We start from the raw sequence: 25,514 nt of genomic DNA, 5'->3' as shown, positions 1-25,514 counted from the left end.
CCATCCCTCTCCCATTTTCCTGCCTGCCCACATTGAAGTTCTTGCAGGTTTTTGTCCATTTTCATAGAATCCCAGAATGGGTTGGGTGGGAAGGGACCTTAAAGCCCATCCAGTTCCAACTCCAACACCTTCCACTGTCCCAGGCTGCTCGAAGCCCCATCCAGCCTGGCCTTGGGCACTTCCAGGGGTCCAGGGACAGCCACAGCTTCTCTGGGCACCCTGTGCCAGGGCCTCAGCACCCTCCCAGGGAGGAATTCCTTCCCAATATCCCACAGCCCTGCCCTTTGGCAGTGGGAATCCATTCCCCTTGGGTCTGACAGTGGGATGCTCAGTCCCGCAGGGATGCAGAGAACTCCCCACGTGGATAAACGGCTGTAAGAGAGATTGAAACCCTCCCTGCCAGACCTGAACCTGGATTTCCTTCATGCATTTTCCCTGCAATATTCCCCAGCCCTGCTGAGCAGGATTTGCTCTTCATTTCAGTGCTGAAACTGCTGAAAATGGCCACGGGCATGAGAGCTCTGCTGGACACGGTGGTGCAAGCCCTGCCCCAGGTAAGCCCCCAAAATTCCTCCATGCCCAGGGTGTCCCCCTTGGGAACACAAGTGCCTTTGGGGCTCCTTGTTTGGTGGCCTCTGGAAGCCACCTGGGGAGGGTCTCAGCTTTCTCCAGGCCTTGGGAGCGGAGTTTTGCACGGTTCATCCTGGAGCGTGTTTGATGGGAGAACCAAAATGATGGGAAAAGAGTTCCCAGAGAGCAAACTCCTGTAGGCAGAGCTCCAATGAACCCCACATTTCACTGGCAAGTTTGGGAAATGCCAGGATAGACAGAGAAGGATGTTGGAGAAAGCACTGGGAGCAGACTGGGAGCTTCCAACTCAGGAGTTTTGTTTGGGAGGCAGGAACAACCACAATTACTGACAGACGAGCTGCAGCCTCGGAAAGGCAAACTGGGGAGATGCTTCTGAGGGTTAAAATCTTGATTTGGGGTCTCCAATCACCAAACTCTCCTGAGCTGCAAGAGGAGCAGCACCTCTGCCAGACTCAGACTGATATTTGATAGGATCCCTCAAGTGTTCACTTCCTGGGACTGCTTTTTTATGGATCTGTTTATTTGAGAAAAGAAGGAAAGAAACTTTTTGCTGGCTTTCAGTCCTCCATCAGAATTCCAAGGTGTTGAGGGTTTTTTAAAATCTTTTAAATCTTACCCTTTTTAAGGTGTGTTCTGCTCGTTTGTGGGTGTGCTTGTGTGAGCTCGGAGCTTTCCATGTTTGGGGTTAACGCAGCTGCCTGCACATTCCGATTCCCTGGATCCCAGGAGCAGCCAAGGGCAGACACCGTGTGCGAGTCTCCTGCAGAGGACAAGTGGCCACAAGAGAATCGGGAGCAAACATACCCAAAACCACCCTGGGACTCAGTTCCTAAGTACAGAGCAACCCACGATCCAAGAACCATGATCCAGTTCCAAGAGAACTGGAAAACAGGGAATCTTTTTACCTTGGAAAGACCCCTTTGCTTTGCTCTTCATCATTGCCATGAAGATGTTTCTAATCTGAGGATTTGCCCTTTGCTCTGCAGATCTGAAGGATTTCGGCTGAGACTAAAGCAGGGATTCACCAGCCTGACCCCCAGGCTGGCATTTCATGGAATCCTTGCATTTGTGTCTGGTTTTTAATTTACAAAGCCCCGTGACCACAGACCATATTTTCTCTCCCTCCTTGTTTTCTCTTCCCCCATACAAACAATAGGGTGGCTCCAGGCCAGGCTTTTGGCTTCCTTGGGGTGTTCTTGCAGTTTGCATTCCAGGCGAGGTCTCTTGCAAAGGGAAGACCCCAGGGATATTCCGAGCAGATCTCGTGCAGATAAAAAAATGCCACTTTGGCCTCCAGTGGAGCTGGGAAAATGAGAAGGGGATTTTAGGAAGAGCTCTCTGACAACCATCACTCTTCATAAAGCTGCAGCTTTCATTTCCAAGGCAAGGGATGAGTTCCTAGCCTAATTAAATTAGCATCCTAAAACCACAGCTGGAAAATCCTCATTGAATGTGGCTTCTAAGTGACAAAAAAAAGCTAATTTAATGTTTATTCATTAAGGTTTGGGGGGGAATTCTTTGTCTGGTGTGTGGAGAATGCCCATTTATGGGCTGACGATGACAAGGAACTGTCACTGCATTTTTGGGGGGTGATTTTCATCAGCTTTGGATTTGATTTTTATTCAGCAATTTGAGTAACACTTGGAGAACCAATTATCCCCAGATTTGGGGGAATATAGCATGTTGATCCAAGATTGTCACAGGATTAATCTCCTCTTATGGGACTTCAGACTGAGCTTGAGCTGCTCTTTTCAAACCGTTCCTATTGCACCTTCCTTGTGTGGTAACCTCCGTCTGCCAGGTCAGAGACCTTCTCCTCCACCTGATCTCTGGAAAAAATGAGATGGAGAAGAGGAAAAAAATTGAGGAGAGGCCACAGAGACAGAGAGAATGGTCAGGGAATGATCTCAAACTGGCACCTTCTCTGCCCACCTTCTCCATGTCCTCTCAATCCCAGAAAAAAACCCCAACACCTGGTTCTTGGTTTAAGGATTCAAAGTGTTAGGGAATCAGCCATCCCCTGTTGATGGAATACATTCTTATTTACTCTTCCTGCTAAAAAAAAATCTAGTGTTTTCAGTCTGAATTAGCCACGTTTGTTTGTTCACTGGATGTAATCTTGCTTTTTTCTTGTAGCACGTCTCCTTTTCGGAGCAGTGGTAGATAAAATAATCTCTTGTGAAAGGGAGAGAAATGAACTCCTTTAATCTCTCAGTGTGGAGCAGATTTTGAAGACCTGCTTCAAGTGTTTTCCTCTTCTTTCTGAGCTCTGTCCTCGCTGAGGCTCGATAATGAATTACACCGCTCGTCCATCACTGATTATCTCCTTGCTTCTGTGTCTGGTGGCTGTTGGGTTTGGAAACAAAGGCTGCTCTCTAAGCCTCCTGTTTATGGTGATCCTTCAGCCCTTTTCCCGTTCCCAGCTTTCCAAAGCTCACCCTTTCTGTAGGAAAGTTGGAATTTAAATTTGGTTTAAAGTGCTCCCGGTGGAAGTGAATCCCCCAGCAGTCACCGCTGAGCTGCCACAGCTCTTCCTGGTGGAGAGGACAACTGGAATCCAGCCCAATTCCCATCCTCCAACACCAATGAGATGTGAAACTTCCCTATCAAAAGATCTGGGTTGTTTTCCCTTCTCTCGTCTCGCTTGATCCGTGGATGGCACATTAATTCCCTGCGGGCTGGACAAGAGACTCCTCTTTGTCTTCAAAAGCTTGGAACTGCCCCCACAGGCACTCTGTGCCAAGAAAAAAGTGAAGAACTCCTCATCCTAGCAGAGCCCTGAAGGGCAGGACCTGAAGTTTGCTCCTGTCCTGGAGTTTATCTCCTCTTGGTGCTGGAATTCCTGGGCTTATCTCAACTTCAGCTCCTGGAGAGCTTTTCTGGCATTGTCCGACTGCAGTTGGGGGGCAAAAACAACAACCTGCCTTTGCCAGCCCCTGGAGAGCCACAGGGATGTGAACTCAGAGAGCAGGAATGGGAATGTCTGAGCAGCCAGCACTGGGGATGATGGATTTGGGGAGATAGGGAGGTGTGGGCTGTGCTGCAGAGATCCCTGAGGGACTGGAGCAGCGATACAGAATTCCAGAGGAACAAACATCCTGCTGGCTCCTGGGGCTGGGCTCCATGGGGCTGAGGGGACACAGAAAGGGGACCTTGTTCAGGTCAGCCTGAGGTGACTTCACCCTCCAAGGCTGTGTCTCTCCACCAATCCGGGAATTCTCACAGCTGGCCTCTGTTTTCCAGGCAGAGGTGTCCATTTTCTCCTGGGCCCAGTGCATGAATTAGGCTGTGTTTTCCCTCTGCCAGGATTATTGCCTTGGCTGGAGAGTGATGGAAGAGGATAGGGAGGACTCATGGCCTTGGAAAGGCTTGGCAGGAGCTTAATTTGATGAGGAATCGCTCTGGACAGGCATCTCAGGGAGCTGAGTGCATCAACACCGGGAATGCCAATGGATGTCAGAGCAGGAAGAGGCACAGGAGGAAGTGGCTTCACTCAGGAGTGCGGCAGCAGGAGACACAAATTCCATCAGTGCCTCTCCCAGAGCCAGCTGGGTGTGTGGAGAGGGAAGCCCCTTCCCTTGAGCCGAGCAGCTTATTCCAGGGCTTTTGCAGTGGTAGGGCAATGATTCAGCTGGGATACACTGGGAGAGAGTGCAGCCCCTCCTGGAGGCTCTCCCTGCTCTTCGGGGGGGGGATGGAGGACTCTGCCCATGTCCCCACAGCATCACAGGGCCAGTGCTGCCAGCCAGCATTCCAGAGGGAAGGTCCAGGAGGAATCACAGATACTCACCGGCATCTCCAGCTCTTGTGGCTTCTCTGAGGTCTTCAGGGCACCACCAACATCTCTGAGATGTTCTTCATCTGTGCTTCTCTCCCTGCAGTCCTCAGCTCCTCCTTGGCACTGGATTCCCAGGAAATGATGGATAGCCCCTGGCTGCCAGAGAGAGGGGGTGTCTGGAGTTTTCTGTGCCTGAGTCAGGGGGAGTTGGATGGATAAGGGAGCCTGGGCTGAGCTGTTCAGAGCCAGAACCACTTCTCAGAGCCTGCTGGGGCTGCCAGAGCTGAGGCTGCTGCCCAGAGCTGGATTTCTGTTCCTGGTGGAGCATCCAGCCCAGCCTTTGGAGAAAAGCTCCTGCCCTCTCCTGTTCCTTCCAGCAGCATGATTCACTCACCATCTTTTCCTTGTCTGGTCTCGGTAGATCTCAAGAGTGCTTTGGAGACATTAATTACGTATCCCCGAGGGAATTCCAAAGGGGAACAGTGGAGTTACAGGACTGGGATGACTCACCAAGGTCACAGACACACACACGGGCTGCCCCCCCTGTGCTCAGCCCCTGACCCCGCTCCTGCTCCTCAGCCCATCCCTGGGAATGTGCCTGGGGTCCTTCTCTGTGCTCAGGCCTTGGTGGAGGCCATGGGCTGAGAAGGACTTTTCCCTTTTCCCTCTTCCCTTTTCCCTTTTCTTCTTCCCGCCTCCTTCTCCTTCTCCTTCTCCTTCTCCTTCTCCTTCTCCTCCTCCTTCTCCTTCTCCTTCTCCTTCTCCTTCTCCTTCTCCTTCTCCTTCTCCTCCTCCCTTCCCTCTTCCCTCTCCTCTCTGTTGAAAGCAGATAACAGCTTTGACTCATAACCTGGTAACAACTTCCAAGTTAGCCTAAATTCTTTGGATTTTTATCAGTGCCATACGTTTGCAGGCTGATTACTTAGGCATCAAAATATTCAGGCTGCTTAGAGCAAAATCCAGCACCCTCTTCTGTTACCTCAGCCTAGAAGTTTATCACTTTTATTTTAATTCCCTGTAATTATCTGCTCGTTTGCCTCCCCAGCAGCGTTCGTGCTGTGTTTGTGCTTGTGCCTGCTCATTTCTAATGTCTCCCAAACCATCAGTGGTCCAGCAGACGTGAGGTAGGAAAAGCTATTCCAGAAGGCAGCAGAGGCAGATGAGATAATCCAGCCCAGCCATCCACATCCCTGTTTTATCTTTATTATTCCCTGGAGGATGGTAATAATGTCAGGGAAATTGCAGAGCCAGTTTAGGCTTTATAGCAATTACAGCCTGCACTGGGTGATTGGAATATTCCCATTTCTTTAATATAAAAATTCCCCTCTTTCATCAGCAATAGCTGTGTTAATTTTACAGTGACAGATATCACACTGATAAACTCTCTGACGAAATTAAATCAAAGCACCCAACAATGCTGTTGTGGCCACTTCAGAGAACAAAACTCTCCCAAAACTAAGAGTTCCCTAAAATACAGCTCAGAGATCACCAATCCCTGGGCCTGACTGCCTGGATCACCTCCTAATTCCTTGTTTTTTAGGGATAAAATCCTGCTTGTGGTGCCGAGAACTCACTTTGTCTCAGTTACGAGCTGCTAACAGGAGCAATTAAAGTGGCAGGAGAGATGAATGTGAGCAGTTCCTTGCAGGTGGTAGCAGGTCAGGTTACTCTGCCCTTCGTGTTCTCTGCCTGAGTCACCAAAAATGTGCTCTTGGAGATGTTTTGGAGGCTTGGATTCTGTGCTGGGATGGAATCCAGCACGGAGAACTGTGATGCTGGTGGTGTGAAGAGCACTTGTCACCCCCTTCAGCTGCCTTGGGGGGCTTGGAGCACCTCCAGCAGCACCTGGAGCTGCAGTGTTGGTGTATGGGATGAGGCTTTTCCCTCATCCTGTGGGACGCAGGAAGCTAAAATCCGGGAAATGGTTGTTGAGAAGTGCCTGTAAAGGAAAAGGCTCAGGGAGTTCTCCTCTCCCTGGAGCACTGACAGCCCTCCATGCCAGTGAAACCTTTGGAAACCAGTTAGTTCCTCTTGTGGCTTATTGCTGTCCCAGAGTCCCAAGAAGGGAAAGGCCCCTCAAACCCAAACCAGAGCCCCAGGTCCCACACCAGCCCTGCCCTGCAGGGTGCCCTGGGGTGGCCAAATTCCAGAGGGTGATGGAGAAGCTGCTGTTTTCCACAAGAGCGTTTCTGCTCCTTCCCCTACACAAAGACCTCTCTGGGCCCCTTAAAGCAGAGCTCTGAGAGGGACCAGGGTGCTGGAAGCCAAGGGAAAGTTGCTTTGCCTCTGGCCACCCTCCTTTGCTTGTGTTGAAAATGTGATGGAGTGATTTCATTCATGACCTCGACTTGCCTGACCCTTGTTCTGCTTTCTCCTTGTGTAGGTAGGGAACCTTGGCCTACTTTTTATGCTCCTGTTTTTTATCTATGCTGCCCTGGGAGTGGAATTGTTTGGCAAGCTCGGTGAGTAATGGGCCTGACACCGCTCGTTTCATCCGGTTGATGTTTATTTGGTATCTGGCTGCTTCCTTTTTGCTCTCTCTCTCTCATTCTTGGGCCTTGCTCAGCTTCACACTCATGTTCTGAAGATGAAAGTTGTCTCTTGATCTCAGGGTCACAGCTGACACGCGAGGATGTAACGCAGAGCCTGTCTAACACACACACACACACACACACACATTTAGGGATTTGTCCAACGCCACCCTTGGCTGTGCAGGAGCTATTTGCTGTTTCAATCTCATTGCCCAGCATGGATTTGTTCACAAAGATGGAAGTTTGCTTCTGGAGACAGCACATGAGTCTGCAGAGCTGCATGGGGGTCAGATTCCTGCTGGAGAGGTGCCACCATAAACATGTCCCTGCTCGGAGCTTCCCCCACATGCCATCAGCTCTCTGCTCTTGGCTGCCACTGCTCTTCCAGCTGCCCAGGGCTTGTCTGCCCGTGCTCTCAGCATCACCTTCCCCTCTCTCCATCCATCAGGAGGCATCCAGTGGTTCCTGGTTGTCCACCATTAATTAATTAATCCTCCAGTCTGAGGATACTGGAGCTGCTCAGGAATGTGCCCATCACTAAAATCAGAGCAAACACCCAGCCCTGCCTTGCCCAGCCTGGAAAACGCTGTTGGAAGGAGCTGTGTCTGCATCCTCGACATTTCCATCCCAATTAGAGCTCCAGGAGCACCAGCAGGGCCCTTCCTGAGCAGAGTTTATGGCTGTCATTAATCCCCTTTATGAGCCCAGCCCTCTGCTCAGATTACAAGTGCCTGAGAGCAGAATAATTCTTTCAACCAAAACCAAATTATTTTTCAGTCTCCCACAAATTCCGGGGAAAGAATTAGTCCTGCATCCAGCCTGAGTGAAACAGTGTGGGTTTATATTCCATCCCTGGAGTTGTGGGTGTATTTGTTCAGTCACTGGGGTGTAACATGGCTCTTCTGCTGTTTCCACACACACACCTGGACAATGCCAGCCCAGGGAACCCCTCTGGGGCAGGACTCCGCTTCTCAGCCCAGTTTAATGGGAATATTCCCTCCTTTTTCCTGATCGGTCCACACCAGCCACAGGAACTGTCAGCACTCTCCCCAAGGGCTGGTCATTTGTGGGTTTTTCTTGGAATTTTTTTTTTTGTTTTTCCTTCCAATTTACCTCTGAATAATTATCTAAGAGTGAAATGCCCAACCAAGAGCTGTTGCTGCCTGTCCTAATGGATATTTAATGAGCCTGTGTTTTATGGGAAGATGGATATTTCATATGTTCAATTTGCATTCATTAGGATATTAATTCTCAGGGGGAAAATGTCAAATTGCTCCACTTTATCTCAGTGAAAATATCCCTCGTGGTGGATGTACCCTGTAAAAATCATCAGGGCAAGGGCACAGTCAAGAGGAAAACAAAGGAGGTTGTAGAGCCAGGAGTAAAGAAAATCACAGAAATCATAAAATCATGGAACCATGGAATGGTTTGTATTGAAAAGGACTTTTAATCCCACCCAGTGCCACCCCCTGCCATGGGCAGGGACCCCTCCCACTATCCCAGGTTGCTCCAAGCGCCATCCAACCTGGCCTTGAATGTTTCCAGGGATGAAAATTCCACCACCACCACTTCCCTACCTCCTGGTGTCCTGTCCCAGGGCTCTCCAGCTGAAAACAACTTTCCCACTGTCCTCCCTGTTCCTCCTGAGCAGGATGTCACCACGCCCTGATGCCATATATCCATGGGACATAGCTCAGGGTGCCACCCCCAGCTTTGGGGGCTGCTGTGGATAATCCAGCGTGGCTTGGCTGATGTGCTGCTCCTTCCCTGTCCCACAGATTGCAGTGATGAGAACCCCTGTGAAGGCCTGAGCCGCCACGCCACCTTCACCAACTTCGGCATGGCCTTCCTCACCCTCTTCAGGGTGTCCACGGGGGACAACTGGAATGGGATCATGAAGGTCTGTGCAATCTCTGGGTACTTCCTCCTCTCGAGAGAGCTGTAGGTACAGCTTTCAAATGGATTTAGGCAACTCTTGGGTGAAAACAAAAATGGTTCCTCTTAAAACATCAAAATGAGACTTCCTAATTTAAAAGCCAGGTGTGTTTAAAAGCAGGGATTTGTCCCAGCCTGAAACTTTGTTCCTGGATATAATATTTAAGGAAAATTATGCCCTTTTTTTGGCTGACAGGGGTAACCATGTGCTCTGCGTCCTGTGCCTCTGGGATGTGTCATGGGATCACAGGATCATGGAATGGTTTGGGTTGGAAGGGACCTTAAAGCTCATCCCATTCCACCCCCTGCCATGGGCAGGGACACCCCCCATTATCCCAGGTTGCTCCAAGTCCTACCCAGCCTGGGCTTGGACACTCCAGAGATGGGGAATCCACAACTTCTGGGCAACACATTCCCCTCTTTGTAGCTGATGTAATTCCTGGTCTCCGCATTTTCTTTTCTCCGTTTCAGCTGTACCCACTTTGTGTTCTTTTGGTGTTTCTGCCCTTGGAGCCCAAGCAGAGCCCCACTAATCCCTGCCCTGTCCCTCCCTGCTGCAGGACACGCTCCGGGAATGCACTCGGGAGGACAAGCACTGCCTCAGTTACCTGCCCGTCATCTCCCCCGTCTACTTCGTCACCTTCGTCCTCATCGCCCAGTTCGTCCTGGTCAACGTGGTGGTGGCAGTGCTGATGAAGCACCTGGAGGAGAGCAACAAGGAGGCCAAGGAAGACGCTGAGATGGATGCTGAGATCGAGCTGGAGATGTCCAGAGGAACCAATGCTGCTGGCGGGAGCCGGGGCGGGGCCGGGGCCCCTGAGAGCCGAGCGCTGCACGGGAACCAGGAGCACACCAAGGCCGTGCTGCAGGGGAAGCACCAAGCCCTGGTGAGAGCCCACACAGAGCTGGGGTGGGGAGGGCATGGATCCCACCAGCCTGGCCAGCAGATCCCACACAGATTCCACACGGAGCCACAGGGATGGGAGACAAGGAGCTGTCCCAGTCCCCCTTCAGCAGGGATGTCACCACCACCCCACATCCTGAGTCAGCTCCCAGGGCTCCCGCAGGTGGAGGCTGCTGGAAATGCTATCCTGAGTGTTGTTCCAGGGGAGGGGTGAAAGTCCATCACTCCAGTTCATTCCCAGGTTGTGGATTTTAAGTTCAGAGCCACAATAGCCACAGCTCCCTGTCCTGCTGTCCCAGCCAGTCCTTGTCATTTATCAGGGCAGCAGCACCAGGGAGCAATCCCATAAAGCCCGGGAATGCTGGCACTGGGATAAATTCCCTTCCCAGTGACACTGCTCAGGTTCTTTTTAATCCCACTTTGGGATTTCCAGAGGATCCTGCAGCAATTCAGTGCTGGTGTAAATCTGCAGCTCCCCACTGGCTCTGCTGAGGATGTGGATGACTTGGGAAACATCAGAGCCTCTCAGCAAGAAGCTGGAGGTTCCTGGGTTGCTTTTCCAGACACTGCCTGCTCTCTGATTCCTATCAGTCCTCTAGGAGAACAATCAGAAGTGCAGGGGGGAAGGAGGACGTGAGATAATTGTCTCATCCCGTGTCAGCAGCCTGTGATTAAGAGTGAACATGGAACTGCTTTGTCACCATGATCACAAATAAATCTACCGTGAAATCAGTGGGGGCTAGCAGATTAAATTACATTAAATTAGATTTTTGTGAAATCCATCAGACTCCATTAAGGCAAGGAAAAGGAGATTTGGTTACACAGCAATGGGGAATTGGCTATTTGAATGTTGTTCCTCACAGACATTCCTGCAGGGAAATGCACAGGTTGCTTTTCTAATTGTGGGGAGAGAGAGGGCACGTCCTTTCATACAGGCTGGGATTGCAAACTGAGTCCATTCTCCTTGGGTTTTCCTCATCTTCCAATACTTCCCAAGCACATCAGGAGCTGGGCAGAGCCTCCTGTTAACCCTGGAAACTCCACAGGGAGAGGTGATGAGGGGGAAAAGCGTCCCGTCCTTCTGCTCCGCTTCCCACCATGTCCTGCCACCTTCCCACCAAAGCCCAGGCCACCAGGCTGAGGTGGCTGCTGTCCCACCCATCGTGCTGGTGTGCTTTGGGGCTGTGCCTGAACTGTCCCAAACCTGTCCCTTCACAGCCACAACCTTTGCAGCCTCTGTCCTTTCCAGCTGGGAAAACAGCGTTTCCCAGAGGAATCAGCCCTGTGTGGGACAGGAGCGAAATCCTCTTTTTAGCCCTTAAAATATATGTTTGGTGCACAGGGCAGTGTGTGAGCAGTGTGACTTCAAAGGCAGAGTCCTTTCTTTGTGGAGAAAACAGTGCCAGGTTTGATTTTATTGTTGTTATTGTAAGAACTTGTTTATGATACTGAGGAAACAGAGGCCAGAGGGGATCAACACCTCAGGCTTCCAGCAATCCCCAGAGCTGTGGATTCAGGAGGTGCTCCAGGGAGATTCCCAGCAAACACCTCTGCTCAGTCCCTCCCGATCACCCCACATGCCCACAATTTCCAGGGAATGGGATCAGGCTCTGGAGTGCAGCAGGTGTTTCCCAGCAAGGAGGAGGAGCAGCAGTGCTGTCTCCAAACCATCCTCACTGTCCAGAGCAGCTCTCCAGGTGGGAGCCAACAAATTTCCCATCCGTGGTTCATATTTCAAGCACTTATTTCATTTGAAATTTGCCCACATCCCTAATTCAGTCAGGTCTCGACAGCTGAACCCTTAAAAACTGAAGTGGCTGATGTCAAGAAGGGCTTTCTGTTCATCTGTTCCAGCCAGAGACAAACTGAGCTTGAAGAGCCAAATCCTGAGATCCTTCTGTTCAAGTGCTGAGCGAGTGGAGCGAGACCCTTTGTTCTCGATGTGGCTCCGGGCTGTGAACAAGCACCCGGCTGCCCCCAGCTCAGGTGATGCCGTGCTGATGGAGCTGATTAGCTGGGATGGCCAGGGACCAACTGGCACCAGCTGCTGAGGCTTTAATTCATCAGCTGAGAGCCCTGGGTGGCACCCGGAGGGCTCTTGGGCACAGACACAGTTGGCAGAGCTGAATGCCAACGAGCTGTAAATACCTGCTGGCCTCCCCCAGTTCCCAGCCAAGCTCCACAGGGTAAAAGCACAGAGTAATCCATCTTGGGGTGTGTGGCTTCAGGGAGCTGAGGAAAGACATTTCTAAGGCAGAAATACAAGGAAAAAAACAGATTGAACCAGATCCTTGGGGAGCTCCAAACCTGAGGGATCTCAGGGCCAGGTTTTGCTGGCAGAGAGGGAAAACAGCCCGGCAGAGCAAAGCAAAATACATTTAATTTAAGACATGCAGCTGGGAAAATGTTTTCAATCAGTCACTGGGAGGCTGACGTTAAAGGAAAACCAGAGGGATTAGCTGTGTTTTAGATAAAAGGGGAAACTGGGAGGGGAATGTGTCCAGCCAGGCTGCAGGGCCTGGCCTGGGGGCTCCTGCTCCCCCACCACTTGGCCAAGTCATGGCATCACCTCTCAGCTTCTCCATCAGCACCTCAGGGACGTCGTTTGTGTCCCTAAAGCTTCCTGAGACCCCAGGATGGATTTGCTGTGAGGTGCCTGAGAGGGGTCAGATTGAAGGTTTGTGGTATGCTCCGTGTGGGCACTTCCAACCAGAGCCCCTTCAGTGACAGCAAAGAAAAACCCCTTTTGTGCCCCCAAAGAGGCTCCACACCCCCACCCTCACTGCCACGATGTCTTCTCCTTCCCTCTGCCTCTTTCTTCAGGGGTCAGTGGTGCCCAAAATGCTCCAGGTTGTAGGAGAGAGGCCTCAGGGTCTGCAGTGGTGTCGATGTGTTTAAATGTCTGCCCTGTGAGTTTGTTTTGGGGAGGTAACACGTGAATTTCCAGAAGAACTTGGTTTGGCCCCTCTGTCCTCTGTTTGAGGAGGAGGACGTCACCCTCAGGCCTCCTGAAAGCATCTCCCTGGAACATCAGATGAGGACAATGTGAGAAATGCTGCATTTCTCATGTTTTTAACAGATGGGCCCCTTTTTCCTGGCCTTTCTTTTCTCTTTGTGTGTTCAAGAGTTGGCTGAGTGGTGGGTCACTGATGCCTCCCTTTATTCCAGCTCCACCCTGAGCTCTCCCCTCAGTGTAACTTTGCTGTCCCGTGCAGCCACCGGGGCCGCAGCTTGTGGGGAAAATCCCAGTGGGAACATCTGCACAAGGTTTGGAAGCAAAAAGGGAAGGAGTTCCCTGTAAATTCCCCACTGAGGTGACCCCATCTCCCTCTCTCCTCGCTCTGCAGGGCAGTGCAGCCTCCCTGAGGCCCCAGGATTCCCAGAACCTGCTGACCGTCCGCAAGATCTCCGTGGCCCGGATGCACTCCCTGCCCAACGACAGCTACATGTTCCGGCCCGTGACTCCGGCAAAGGCCCCGTTCCCCCTGCACGAGGTGGAGATGGAGACGTATCCCTGCAAAGCCCAAAGAGGTACCACCCATGGGGATTTCCCCCTGCTCTGAGATGAAGCTTTGGGCTCCTCATGACAAGAGGGGCAGTGTCCAGAGAAGGGGCTGGAGCATCAGGAACAGCTGAGGGAGCTGGGAAAGGGGCTCAGCCTGGAGAAAAGGAGGCTCAGGGGGGACCTTGTGGCTCTGCACAACTCCCTGACAGAGTTGGGCTCTGCTCCCAGGGAACAGGGACAGGATGAGAGGAAACAACCTCAAGTTCTGCCAGGGGAGGTTTAGTTTGGATATTAGGAAAAATTTCTTCCCTGGAAGGGTGTTCAAGCATCAGAACAGGTTCCCAGGGCAGTGGTGGAGTCATCATCCCTGGAAGTGTTCGAAAACCGTGTGGATGTGGCACTTGGGGACATTGGTTAGCACTGGCCTTGGCAGTGCTGGGTTAATGGTTGGATTTGATGGTCTTTTCCAATCTTTACGATTCCATGATTACAACCACGGGACAGCAGCTGCACATGGGGGGTTCAGTGGGGAGCAACCAACCCAAACATGGCCTGAGCAGGCCTTGCTCCGATTTGATTCCATCAGCACGACGAACGTTTCCCACATTGGGCACAATTCCACGTTTCCATCACTTTCCCAGGAGCAAGCTGGTGGCTCAGATCTTTGGGGGAGAAACGAGGCTCCTGAGTAGTGCTGGAGGCACAGGGTACAGGCTGTTAGCTGAGAAAAAGGGAGCATTTCCCTTCCCTGTGCATTCCCTCTGAATCCTGCCAGCGGATCAATAACATCCCCAGGAATAAAAGCCGGAGTCGGGATTGCTTCCGGGCACAGCTCCTCATCGTTCCAGGCAGGCTGCAGCCTCAGGGCACTGCCTTTAGCACCACACATCGAGTTCAGAGCTGCAGGAGTTTCTTTGGGAGCAGAAAGATTAGAAACCAGTGTCTGGCTCTTCCCAAGCCTGGCCTTGTAATGAATGTCATGGACAGACCCCATGGAGTGACCCCATAATCCAGGAATCACAAGTGCACGGAGCCTTTGAGGGGGCATTCATCCACTGCATCCGAGTCCATTTCCCTGAAAATGCTTTTCTGTCTCTTTTGTTGAGCTGGTTTGAAGGGGAAATCGATACGAAACACAATCTCTGCCTCCCTAAAAGCACACGTGCTCCTGGAGTGGCTCCCAAGATCTTCTCCCACCCTGCTCTCCTTTGATCCGGTGCGGTTTGAAATGCAAGAACTGCTCAGTGGGTTTGCAGAGCCTGATTTGCTCTGATTTCCTTGGGAGAAGGAACTCTGTGTTTGTTCAGACTCTCTGGGAGCCAGGTCATGTTCTCTGCTCAGTGTTTGTTATTATTCACCTGCAAATTCCTGGCGAAGGAAAGAAAACAGAGGTTGAGTTTCAGGGGCGGCCTCCTGGGGCTGCTTTTCATCCCTGGAGTGGCTGTAAAGCAGGATTTATATCCATATAAAACTGCTGTGATGCTGCCAGGGGTGGGTAGAACCCACCAAGAATTCTCTGATGTTTCCCAAATTTCTCTCCAAGAGCGCTGGAGGGATGGATGTGATGGATATGACTTCTTTGGGAAAACCAGCAGCACCCTGAGCTGTGCTGCTGCTGAGCTGCCCAAACTCTGCTTCAAGTCACAGTTCCATAAATTACATCCAGGTAAAACTGAGCCCATGGAGACTCCCATGAGCATCTGTGTTTCCATGGGCTTCAGGATGTCTGATCTTCTCCCGATACTCCACCGACCACCCAGGGAAAATCTTGTGGGATGAGCAGATCTCAGGATATGTTGGGTTTAGATGCAGTTTCCTGATTTCCTAGAAAAACAAGAGAAAGAACATCCAGCTCCAGAGATCTTCAGTGTTCCTGAGCATCCAGTTTGGAGGGGGTTTGGGTTTTCTATATGAGAGCTCGATGGAAAGTTTCCAACAGGAGGAAATTCCAACTGAGGACAGGGAGTAGAGCATAGGGTCTGGATTTTATGACCATGTTTGTGACAGATTTTATGACAGAGTTTTTCTGCGTCATGAAAAGCATTTTATAAAGCCTGGAATAGCACATGAACAGCACAGGCTCAACCTGAAACTCTGGATCTAGGAGAGCCCAAAAAAAAACTGGGGAGAAGTGGGGTGGGGGTGAGAATTCCTTCTGTGGTGTTCTGGAGAAAAGCTCCGAAAGAAAAAATATTAAACACTCACTTTTCTTTCTCCCCACTAACAAATCTGTCTGTGAAATGCAACTGCAATGTGTCTGGATGGCTTTTGTCAGAGGTTCAAGTTCCCTGAGCCCTGGGTGAGATCTCTTGGAGTGATGGATAACGGTGTTTTTAACACGGAGTGGGGCAGCACTGGAGGAACAGACGCTGGGTTTCAAACTAATGAGGACAATAAATCCTGCAGCCAAAAAAACCAGAGAAGCAGATCTCTCAGACAACTCCCAAGCGCAGTAAAGCAGCACCACGGAGGGCTGGGGAGAATGGATTGCCTTCAGACCCAGCCTAGGCGGCTTCAGGAAGAGAGAGATTCCAGCCTGCCCACAGCTCAGGGCTGTCAGAGCATTTGGAGCAGGCTCCGAGCTCCTGGTGGGACCACGCTGAGCCAAGCTGTGCCTTGGGGACAGCCCTGATGGTGGCTGGGCTGTGGTGGGTGGGAGAACTGCCCTGGGCCTGCAGCGGTGTCTGCTCCCAGAGGAGGTGTAGAATATCCTGAGTTAGAAGGGACCCACAAGGCTCACAGTCCAACTCCTGGCTCTGCACAGTCACCCCAACATCTGTGACCTCCCTGCCATCCTTGCTGAGGTTCAAGGCAGGACACAAGACAAGGGTTTTTAATCCCAGTGTTGCCCAAGGGTTACGCTGATGTTCGGGATTTCAGCCAGGCCTAACAGGTCTTTCCTCCTCCCTCCTTTGTTTACTCCCCTCTTGAAGCTTCTGCCTCAATCCTTGAGAGAGCCCACAGGCCAAGCAATGACTGCTCCCTCTGTCCTGCCCTAGGATCCATCACCTCCATCCGCTCCCAGCCCGTGGGGACGAGTTCCTCGCTGAGAGTGCCCACGGAGTCGCTGCCGCTGGCCGCGCGCTCCCCCGGCCACGAAGGGCGGCATCGCTGGAAGGCCCTTCCCCCCCACGGCACCCCCCAATCTCCTGCTCTCAACAAGCTGCTCTGCAGACAGGTGAGAGGCCAAGAGCACCCAGAGGTAACTCCTGACTCGTCACCTGTGTTCTTTCCCTACTTTCCCAGTCCTCTCTTGGGTTTCTTTGCTTGGAGCTAAGAGTAGAGCTCCTGTTTTAGAACAAAACGTGCAATTTTAATTTTAATATAATTTAGTCATTTTAATACACTCCTGCCCCAGCAAAGGACACGTGGGAAGGCCCTTTTTCCCTACTTCCATCTTCGTGGCTGTGCTATTCCAGGAAATAAGAGCTAAAGCCCAAATCCATTTTACGCATGGTGGGAGAAGCCTCCAGGGAGCCCTACACTGTGATGGGTTGTGCTCTCTCAGGATTTGGGGCTGGAGCAAGACCAAGGCCCAGTAGATGCCAGCCCTGAACACGAAGGCTCCTGCCAGCAGAAGTTTATCCTCCTGTACAGGAGGGTCTGACAGGACTGGCACAGTGGGGCAGGAATGAGGTGGGGTGTGTTAGACCCACCAACATGGGCTCCCCATCCCTGGGAGTGTCCCAGGCCAGGCCGGACGGGGCTTGGAGCACCCTGTACTGGTGGAAGGTGCCCATGGCAGGGTGTGGAAGGAAATGAGCTTTCAGGCCCCTTCCAACACAGTGTGGTTCTATAATTCTGTGTCCATCACTGGAAGTGCTGCTGCCCAGCACGTCCCCAGGCTCTCACCCCACCTCTCTCTCCTCCCCTTCCAGGAGGCCGTTCGGACAGACTCAGTGGACGGACAGACTCAGGAGCGCAAGGACAGCCTGCAAGCAGAGCCTGGAGAGCCCCAACCATCAGCAAAGCAGCCCCAGAGCACCCTCACCCCCAGCCCTCTCCATTCCCCCCTCCCGGCCACCCCTCCGCGCTCCCCCCCGTCCTCCCCACACCGGCCCCTCGGCCCCCTGGCACGGAAGCACACATGTGGCCAGCACGGCGTTCCCAGCCGGCCACCCAGCCCCGCCAGCCCCTCTGGCCCCGAGGGCTGCCAGGGCGAGCCCTCGGACCTGGCTGACGAGGAGGTTCGGCACATCAACAGCTCGGCCAAAGACTGGGCAGAGGAGCACTCGGACCCCAGCAGCCGCTCCACCTCACCCTTCACCTCGCCGGCCCCGTCCCCCGTGCCCCTCAAGAACTGCAGCACAAGCAGCCTCTCCTGCAAGGAGAAGGACTTGAAGAAGTTCTACAGCACCGACACCAAGGGCTTCCTCAGCAAGCCCAGCTGGGCCGACGAGCAGCGGCGCCATTCCATCGAGATCTGCCCCTCCGGCGGCGCCCCGGACTGCGGCTTCCAGGACCCCGCTGAGGACAAGCAGCGGCCCCCTGCCCACGTCCAGCCAGAGGCCGACTACATCCACGGAGCCCGGAGGAAGAAGAAGATGAGCCCGCCCTGCATTTCTATAGATCCTCCCATGGAGGATGACACCGGGGCGGCCCCGCGCACCAAACCCTCCGAGAACACCCTGCTGCGGAGGAGGACCCCGTCCTGCGAGTTCCCGGCCTACCGAGAATCCCTGGAGCTCGCGGAGAGCCAGCCCCCGTGCCGCGGGGAGCACCTCAGCATCCCCAACTTCTCCTTCGAGCAGCTGGACGGCGGCTCCTTGAGCAGCCTCTCGGAGCTGCTGGACAGCGGCCAGTCCACACCGGCCTCCATGGACTCGCGGCCGGACGCGGAGCTGAAAAAGCCGGATCACTTAAAAACTCAGTGGAGCAACGGCGAGAGGAGCAAAGAGCTGCTGGGCACTGCCAAGAGCCCCCTGCGGAAGCAGGACTTGGGCCCCGTGACTGTTGCCACAGAAGAAGGCACGGATGACCCAGTATAGCCGCTGGGCCGGGGGAGCGGGGGGGTCTCAAGGGCTTTGTCACCAGTGTGGGGGTTCCAAAGCGAGGGCACCCAGGGGTCGGGGGTGGCCGTCACCGGGGCCGTCCCCTCGCTGCGGTCACTCGAAGCGCTGTGGAAGTTTGCAAAAAAAACCACACACACACACACACAGACACACACAGACACACAAAGAAGTGAAAAAGAAACCAAACGAACGGCTGGACGAAACTGGGGATGGGTTTTTTGGGGATGGGGAGTGGATTTGGCAAGAGGTTTTGGGGTTTCTTTTCTAAGGGGAAGGTGGAGTTGGTGCAGGGGTGGCTTCGTTCCTCCCACCCCCCTCCGTGGCCTCGATCACATTGATTCGGGTCCGAGGTGGTGTCGGTTGGGATTTGGGGGGATTCTCTTGGGGTTTTGTTGTTTTGTTGGATTTGTTTTTTGTTGTTTTTTTTTTAAAGATGCTCAGCTTTTCCCGAGGCACCTTTTCGAGCTGTCACGTTACGCCGGAGTGCCCGGGAGCTGGGAGCTGGACATTGTCTGTATATCAGCAGTTCTATAAATAGAAATCCTGTATTTGTGAGCTACAAAATGAAGAAACAAACAAAGAAAAAACCTGGAAAAAAAAACCAGACCCACAAAAACTCTCTCTCCATAATGCACATATTTTTATAGAGAAACAGAGATGCTGTTTTTTGCATTACATGGGTGGTGTTTCCTTGGGTTTTCTGTGGAATTAATTATTCCAGCCATTCATTTTCCAAATGTTTCTTCTCTTTCCTCGCTTCCCTTCCCTCCACCATCACCCCACCAGCTTCTTCTCACAGCTGATGCTTCTGACATCTCGCTCATTTTTCTTTTGTACTTTAGAGGTTGTCCTAATTACAGACAAAAAACCAAATCACTACTGAATTGTAGCCAGTGCAATAATAAGTTATTCATTCTTCTTGTCTGTCCAACTGTCCTGTTGCTTTTTTTCCCCCTCCCTTTCTTTTCAACTGAAATTCAGGTTAAACGTCGCAATAATCTGAACTAACGTGCACAGAGACGGTTTCTTGTGTTACAAAGAGAAGCAACTAATGAAAAAAAGGAAAGAAAACTACATTTACCAAGAGATTAAAAAAAAAGAAACTGAACAAATAAATAGTAAATTATTTAAGAAATGTATTTTGTTTACTGCAGTTCTAAGTAAATTATTGATACAGTGTGTAAAGGTGTAAAGAGCTGTCATAGGTGACGTTCTTTGTGAGCATTTAAGGTGATGATTTGTCCTCCTAGTGGCAGAACAACTCCGACCCCTCGGGGCAGTTTGCACTCCCTGTGCTTCCCTCCCAATCCCTACACCCACACCTGGACACGTTCTCTTCCCAAGGCCCTTCCAGAAGCCTCTAGAGGAATCCAGGTCACCTTTTAACACCACTTTGGGGTTTTTTTGCAGCTTTTGGGGTTGATTTTTCCTTTTTAGCCTCTGGTCCTTGCCCCTTCCCACCCCTCCTGCAGGCCTTGTGTCCACGGCACAGCTTGGCCATGGGAAATAGGAGCAGGAAGGAGCCCGTGGCAGCAGCCCGGACATCCAGGGGGGGATAAAGCCCATCCAGTCGTTTCCGTTTGGTTCCTTCCGTGCCGCCTCATATTTATGCATTCACATTTATCTTCTGTTATCGATGCATCCATTACTCCAAAGGAAATGTATCTTGTTTCACATCTATTAAACTGTATAAACTGGAAGCGTGGCCTCCCTTTGTGCCGCAGCGGGGGGAGCCCAGGTGTTCCTCCCGCTCCCAGAGCTCGGCATTCCCTGAAACCTCTCTGCTCAACCTCTCAAAGCTGCAGCCCCCAGGTGTGAACCATCCCCACTGGAGTTTGAGGCTTCTCCCACCTCCAGCTGAGCTCAGAGAATCCCTCACCTCACCCAAGAGTCTCCATATGTTGATCCAGCTCTGTGCTGGCTGCTTCCGAGGAGCACCTGCGCCGCTGTAATTAAGAGTCATTTAGAATTATTGTAAATAATGATTGTGTCTCGGCGGGATAGTGAGGAATTCCAGAAAAGAGCCATAAAATCCATGATTAACAGTGCTTTGGGGAGGATGGCAAACTCCTTTTGCTGCAGTTTAAGCAGAGGAGGTGAATCCCTCTGCTCCAGGCTGAATCCTGCCTGGAGGCGTGTGGGATGCTCCGGGATGTCCCTCGGCATAAGGGGACACTCAGGGTGTCATTTACCGCTGGGATTATTTAGCTGTGCTGGAAAAGGCCTGAATTCCCTTCTGGCCCTGTGCCTGAATTCCCTTCGGGGGAAAAGCCTCTCGCCATGGGGTTGGTGGCTGATGGTGATGATGGAGAGGGGGATGTAGAACAATTTGGAAGGGCTTGAGGCCATGGCAGCGTCGGGAATGAGTTTGGATATTTGCTCCTGGTTCTGGTTCTGCCCGGGCTCCCACCCTCTGACAAAGCCACACCTTCCCAAACCCCCCAAAGCTCATGAGGACCCAAACCAACCCCATCCATGAGCCTGCAGGAACATCCTGGCAGCGTGGGACAAATCAAGCTCCGACTGAATTTTCCAAGAGCAAAGAGTGACCATGGATTGCTCCCCGATGCCTCTTTTGGGGACACTCACCTGGACATGCAGGTGCAAAACTCCCACAGCTGCATCCCCAAACCTGGCCATGACCAGAGAAACTATTTAACATCAGCCAGTGTTAATTTTGTTGATTAAATCTCTGCAGCATTAAGCGATTTCCCCCTGGACTGTCTGCAAGCCTTGCTTAAGATCGGAAGCAAAAAGCACCGGGTAAATGCAAGTCATGATTATTTAATTGGATCGATTTCTATTTTGCATCTTTAATGGCCATTCAGTCCTGTCCATTTATGAGCCAGACTCTGTCCCACCACTGTCCATTCCAGCAAACCCACAGCCCGCAGGGATGGGCACTGTTTCCATCTGGGCTGGCTCAGAGCCACCTCGGCACCCTTTGAGGAGCAGGAATCAAACAGGGATTAAAAACCACCATGCTGAGGAAGGAAACCATCACAGGGGCTCTGCTTCAAGGGTAAATCTCAGATGGCATCGATCTGAAATTCTCTTTGTCATGCTGGGGAGGAAAAAAAGCTTTAAAAAAATACCAACCACCAAATCTGACGCCATCCTGGGTGCAATTAGCCCCAACCTTAATCTGTCAGAGCTGTGAGATCATACAGGTTGCATGAATGCTAATAAGCATTTGATATTTGTACAAGCTTTCTGGGGATGAATAATTCAATTGACTTCATCCATTAAATTTCCCCTATTAAGTTTTCAAGCCGTGGCTGGGTTTTAATGGCTGGGGCCACCTCATCCTCCAGACGAGGGGGCTTAATTAGGAATTTTAGCACAGCCAGACAGAGCCACAGGGGCTGAAATCTCTGTGGCTCTTCGGGTTTTGAGCAGTTCGTCTCTCTGCTGGAACCCCGCTGTGCCCCTGGAATAACTCCAGCTCACACCAGGTGGGTGCTCCATCCTCTTCCAGCATTATGGTGCTGCCACAGACTTGTTTTAGCTCTTTCCATGGGGTCAGCCCCTCTGTGGAGGCTGGGAGGGTGCTGAGGGGCTGCTCGGGATGAGGGATGTGCAGATTTCGGCACCACTCGATGATCCCGTGGGTCCCTTCTGACTCAGGAGATTCTGTAATTCCATTCCATGATTCCCTGGCCTTCAGTGATGCAGGGATGTCACCAGGAGTGTTCCATACATACCCAGCTCGGGCTGCTCCTCATGTCAGGACCCTTCACTTGTGTCCCTCACTTGTGGGTTAGCGTTGGGGTGTTTTTTTCCAGCTGTGGATGTTGGACTATCCAGTGAAAAATAAATCTGTTCACAATGAAAGGGAGAAAATGCCAACAACCCTCATTAAGTCACACCTCAGGGAAGAACCAGATTAATTATTTGAACATTTGATTGAAATCCCCTGGAGCAGCTTATTCTGATTCTGCTTTGCCCCACGTGGAGGCACAAGCTGCCGAGGGCCCGCGGCCACATCTCCAGGGTCTGTTGGATGCATGGAAAACAGCGTTCCCACCTGAGTAATCCCCAAAAAATGCAGTTACCACCAGACAACAAACAGGAGGGCTCCATGCCTGGCAGGAGAAGGAGCTTGTTTACCCTCCCCTCTTCTCCCTGCTTTTATTCCTTATGTCCTTATCAAATCCAATTGTCCCACTGGGCACCATCTTCCCGGATCCTCCTCGCTCTCTCCCTCACTCCATGTCAATTTATTCTGACTAGCTCAGACAGAGGCACTAATTAATTTTGCTCATTAACCAAAAGAAATCTCACCAATGATAATGAGTTCCAATACAAATTAATTCTTCAGGGAAGACCAGACACTTCACAGCTCCTTGGCAGCAACAGCGTCCGTACCCGGCAGGGCCCCTGGCATGGGGCTGGCGGCCACATGGACACAGGGATCAATCCTGGAAGAGTCCAAGGACAGGTCAGACAGCAACCTGGGATAGCAGAAGGTGTCCCTGCCCATGGCAGGGGGTGGAATGGGATGAGTTTTAAGGTCCTTTCCAACACACAATTATTCTGGGATTCAGACACGTAACACAAAACCCACCCGGCTTCACATGGGTACCTTCGCACCACACTCAATCTCCAGGTAAACATCTCAGCAGAAATTACAGCGGGAATATCCCCCTCTGTGTGCTGCTGTGAGATCGCACCCCTTCCCTGTTTGATTTGAGCAGCAAATCAAAGGAGCATCAGGAGCAAAAAGCAGGGAAGACAAAGGGCAGGGAAGCTCCCTGCAGCCTCCTCGCAGGCAGGGATGAGTCAACGTTGTGCAAACAACTCTAAAAATACAAACCGTTTATAGCAGATTAATGACACCATAAAATGGATTTCACTGGCCATTTACCAGGTGTTGATCATAAATATTTGAGGTTCAAAATAAACTTTTGTGCTGTGCCACTCTGTTGTTGTTCGTGTCTCTCCCACCTTCCCCGAGCGCCCGTTGGCAGCGATGGATCAGCCCCGGGGCTGCTGTGATCAGGCTTGAGCAGGTACGGGAGCCAAAGGACCTGCTCCTGCTCCCTCCCTGCAGCATGGGGTGTCGATCCACTCTCTTTTCCAGGGATCTACTGTTCCTGCTGTAATTACAGTGGATGAGCCCAGAGCTGGGGAGGTGGGGAGGAGATACATCCCACAGGTATCCCCCGCTGGCACTGCTGCCTGGCAGCTTTGCCCAGGAGGAGGAGAGCCCCTGCCTGCTCCCCCACTCCTCAGGGCTCATCCAGAGGCAATCCCAGGGGAAACACAGGGAAAGGGCTCACCACCACTCTCCAGCCTCCTTGGGAGCCCCTGGACCCGGAACCAGGCAGCCTGGGCAGGTCACGGTGCCTGGCTTTGATTCAGAAGCTCCCAGTGACAGAGCTCCAAGCAGTTTGGATTTTCCCAGCCCCTTGCTCTTCCTGGGAATGAACCAAACATAATTCCCTCAGCTGTTTGACATGGCTCCAGCACAGAGGTCAGTGCTTAAGGGACACTGGGAATCATTCTCTGGGAGCTGGGATCCATCCTGGGCACAGCACCGGGAAGAGGTGACAAGTCAGTGATCAGCAGGAGCGTGTCCTTCCTCCCTGTGAGGATGGCTGCGGCCCCAAACACCCCTGGGAAGCTTCCCATGAGTCCCATCACAAATCACAGGATCAGGACAAGTCCAGGAGAAGAGGAGAATGTTTTAAAGGGCCAAAAGAAACAGCAGCATCGCTAAATAGCACCCATGGGGTCGCCATCATCCACCAACCTTCATCAGCTTGGAAATCAAACTCTCTGACGGAGCATTAATTAAGTTTTCCAGCAGGATAAAAACACTTCCTTGCTTGGGATTTCACTCTGCTCACAAAGATTAAAAATACAGCTAATTAAAACAAGGCTGGCATACAAAGAAGGGAAGAATAAAAGGTCTTGTTATGGCTGGGAGGGGACAGAGTCCTTCCAGAGGCAGGTACAGATGACTCACGGCTGCTGAATAACCCTCCTGCTGTCTCTCTGCCATGGGGAAGGTCTCCTAGTGCTGAGAGAACTCCTCCAGCAGCTGTATATCACCTGCCAGGCAACAAAAATGTCCAGAAATTGGCTCCAAGATAGCTGGTAGCCAAGTGCAGTGTTAATTAAACAGCCTCACTAGCTGCTCCAGACAGCTGCTCCAGATCTGCTTTACTTCCCCCCCACCCCTGATAATTTTCAGTTCAAATGAATTATTTTCCCTGAAGCATTTCTGAAGGGCTGTGGAGAAAGGATAACATTTCAGGCATTCCCTCCCATTCCTCCTGCTTTCCTGTCCCATTCTTCTCTTGGCCAAATGTGTTTGGCCTGAAAAATCGAGTTGAAATAGGTATTGACCGACAACACATCTACTGAAACATGGAAGGGCTTCCTTCACTCCTCCCACCTTTCCCCAGAGGGTCTGGCAGCAACCAACTACCCCACAGATTCCTCACGGAGAGGGGATCATGGCCTGGGATGAGGAAGGGAGGCGAAGGGACGAACCACAGCAGATGGTGGCCAAGCTGGGGAGTCTCCATGGCGCTGACGTGTGTGTGGGCAGCAAAAATTTCTGGCGTGAGCGGCGGCACGACCGCGGTCCCGATGGGCCAGCACCGCGTCACCAGCCCAGCACTGTCACATCACCGGGCCAGCCCCATCCTGTCACCAGTCCAGCACCGTCACACCGCGCTCTCTGTGGGGAAACAAGTCACTGTCAGCAGATTTCAGCGCTTCCAGCTCTTGTAAAGCCTCAGCACACCCGTCCTCCTTATTGACACACCAAACTCACCCCTTCCTTTTAATTAGAGCGAGCTAATTAAATCAGCACCGTGCTGTTTCCTGCTTTTCCCACGCACATTCAGACCCCGCGGTGTGAGGGCACTTCTCCTGATGTGCACAAGGGAAAATCGCCGTGCTGCGGGCGCTGAGGGCCCCTCTCCTCGTCAGTGGCGGTGGCCCTGCAGAGAGCACAAAATCCACCATTTCCCTCTTTCTCCCTGGAAACACCTCCTGGCTCAGGCCCTTGCCCGCCAGCCGGAGCCGCTCTCAGCTCGGCCGGCAGCATCATCTAGTGGCCATGGCCTCGCCACATGGAATGGTAGGATCGGGAATATCCTGAGCTGGAAGTGACCCACCAGGATCATCCCGTCCAGCTCCTGCCCTGCACAGACACCCCAACAACCCCACCCTGTGCATCCCTGGGAGCGGTGTCCTTGACGTCTGGCAGCCTTGGGGCCGTGCCCATCCCCTGGGGAGGCCG

The 25,514-nt window shown here is 52.1% G+C and overlaps 1 protein-coding gene and 1 long non-coding RNA gene across 6 annotated transcripts in view; one reads left to right on the top strand and one right to left on the bottom strand.

Annotated features, from left to right (window-relative positions):
• CACNA1H (calcium voltage-gated channel subunit alpha1 H) overlaps positions 1 to 19,956 on the top strand; it is a 160,784-nt gene extending 140,828 nt beyond the window's left edge. For both annotated transcript variants that reach the window (XM_032125987.1, XM_032125986.1), the window contains exons 29-35: positions 484 to 554; positions 6,753 to 6,831; positions 8,679 to 8,800; positions 9,396 to 9,722; positions 13,087 to 13,270; positions 16,244 to 16,422; positions 17,123 to 19,956. In XM_032125987.1, coding sequence (XP_031981878.1) covers positions 484 to 554; positions 6,753 to 6,831; positions 8,679 to 8,800; positions 9,396 to 9,722; positions 13,087 to 13,270; positions 16,244 to 16,422; positions 17,123 to 18,232 — 2,072 coding nt within the window. In that variant the 3' untranslated portion in view covers positions 18,233 to 19,956. The remainder of the gene's footprint in view (positions 1 to 483; positions 555 to 6,752; positions 6,832 to 8,678; positions 8,801 to 9,395; positions 9,723 to 13,086; positions 13,271 to 16,243; positions 16,423 to 17,122) is intronic.
• Positions 19,957 to 20,124: 168 nt separating this feature from the next.
• On the bottom strand, positions 20,125 to 25,396 carry LOC116451965. Of its 4 annotated transcripts, none has more exons than XR_004243375.1 (5): positions 25,044 to 25,396; positions 24,758 to 24,947; positions 24,012 to 24,313; positions 22,541 to 23,676; positions 20,125 to 22,075 (listed from the first exon to the last, which is right to left on the bottom strand). It is a non-coding gene; the product is annotated as an uncharacterized LOC116451965 (long non-coding RNA). The 4 variants fall into 4 exon arrangements; XR_004243376.1 differs by having other exon boundaries at positions 22,541 to 24,100; positions 24,228 to 24,313; XR_004243374.1 differs by having other exon boundaries at positions 22,541 to 24,313; positions 24,758 to 24,965.
• Positions 25,397 to 25,514: the final 118 nt, after the last annotated feature.

This window comes from Corvus moneduloides, chromosome 16 (assembly GCF_009650955.1).
Source record: "Corvus moneduloides isolate bCorMon1 chromosome 16, bCorMon1.pri, whole genome shotgun sequence".
NCBI lineage: Eukaryota > Metazoa > Chordata > Aves > Passeriformes > Corvidae > Corvus > Corvus moneduloides.
Note: the sequence above shows the minus strand (reverse complement) of the source record. Positions and strands in the feature narration are given on the sequence as shown.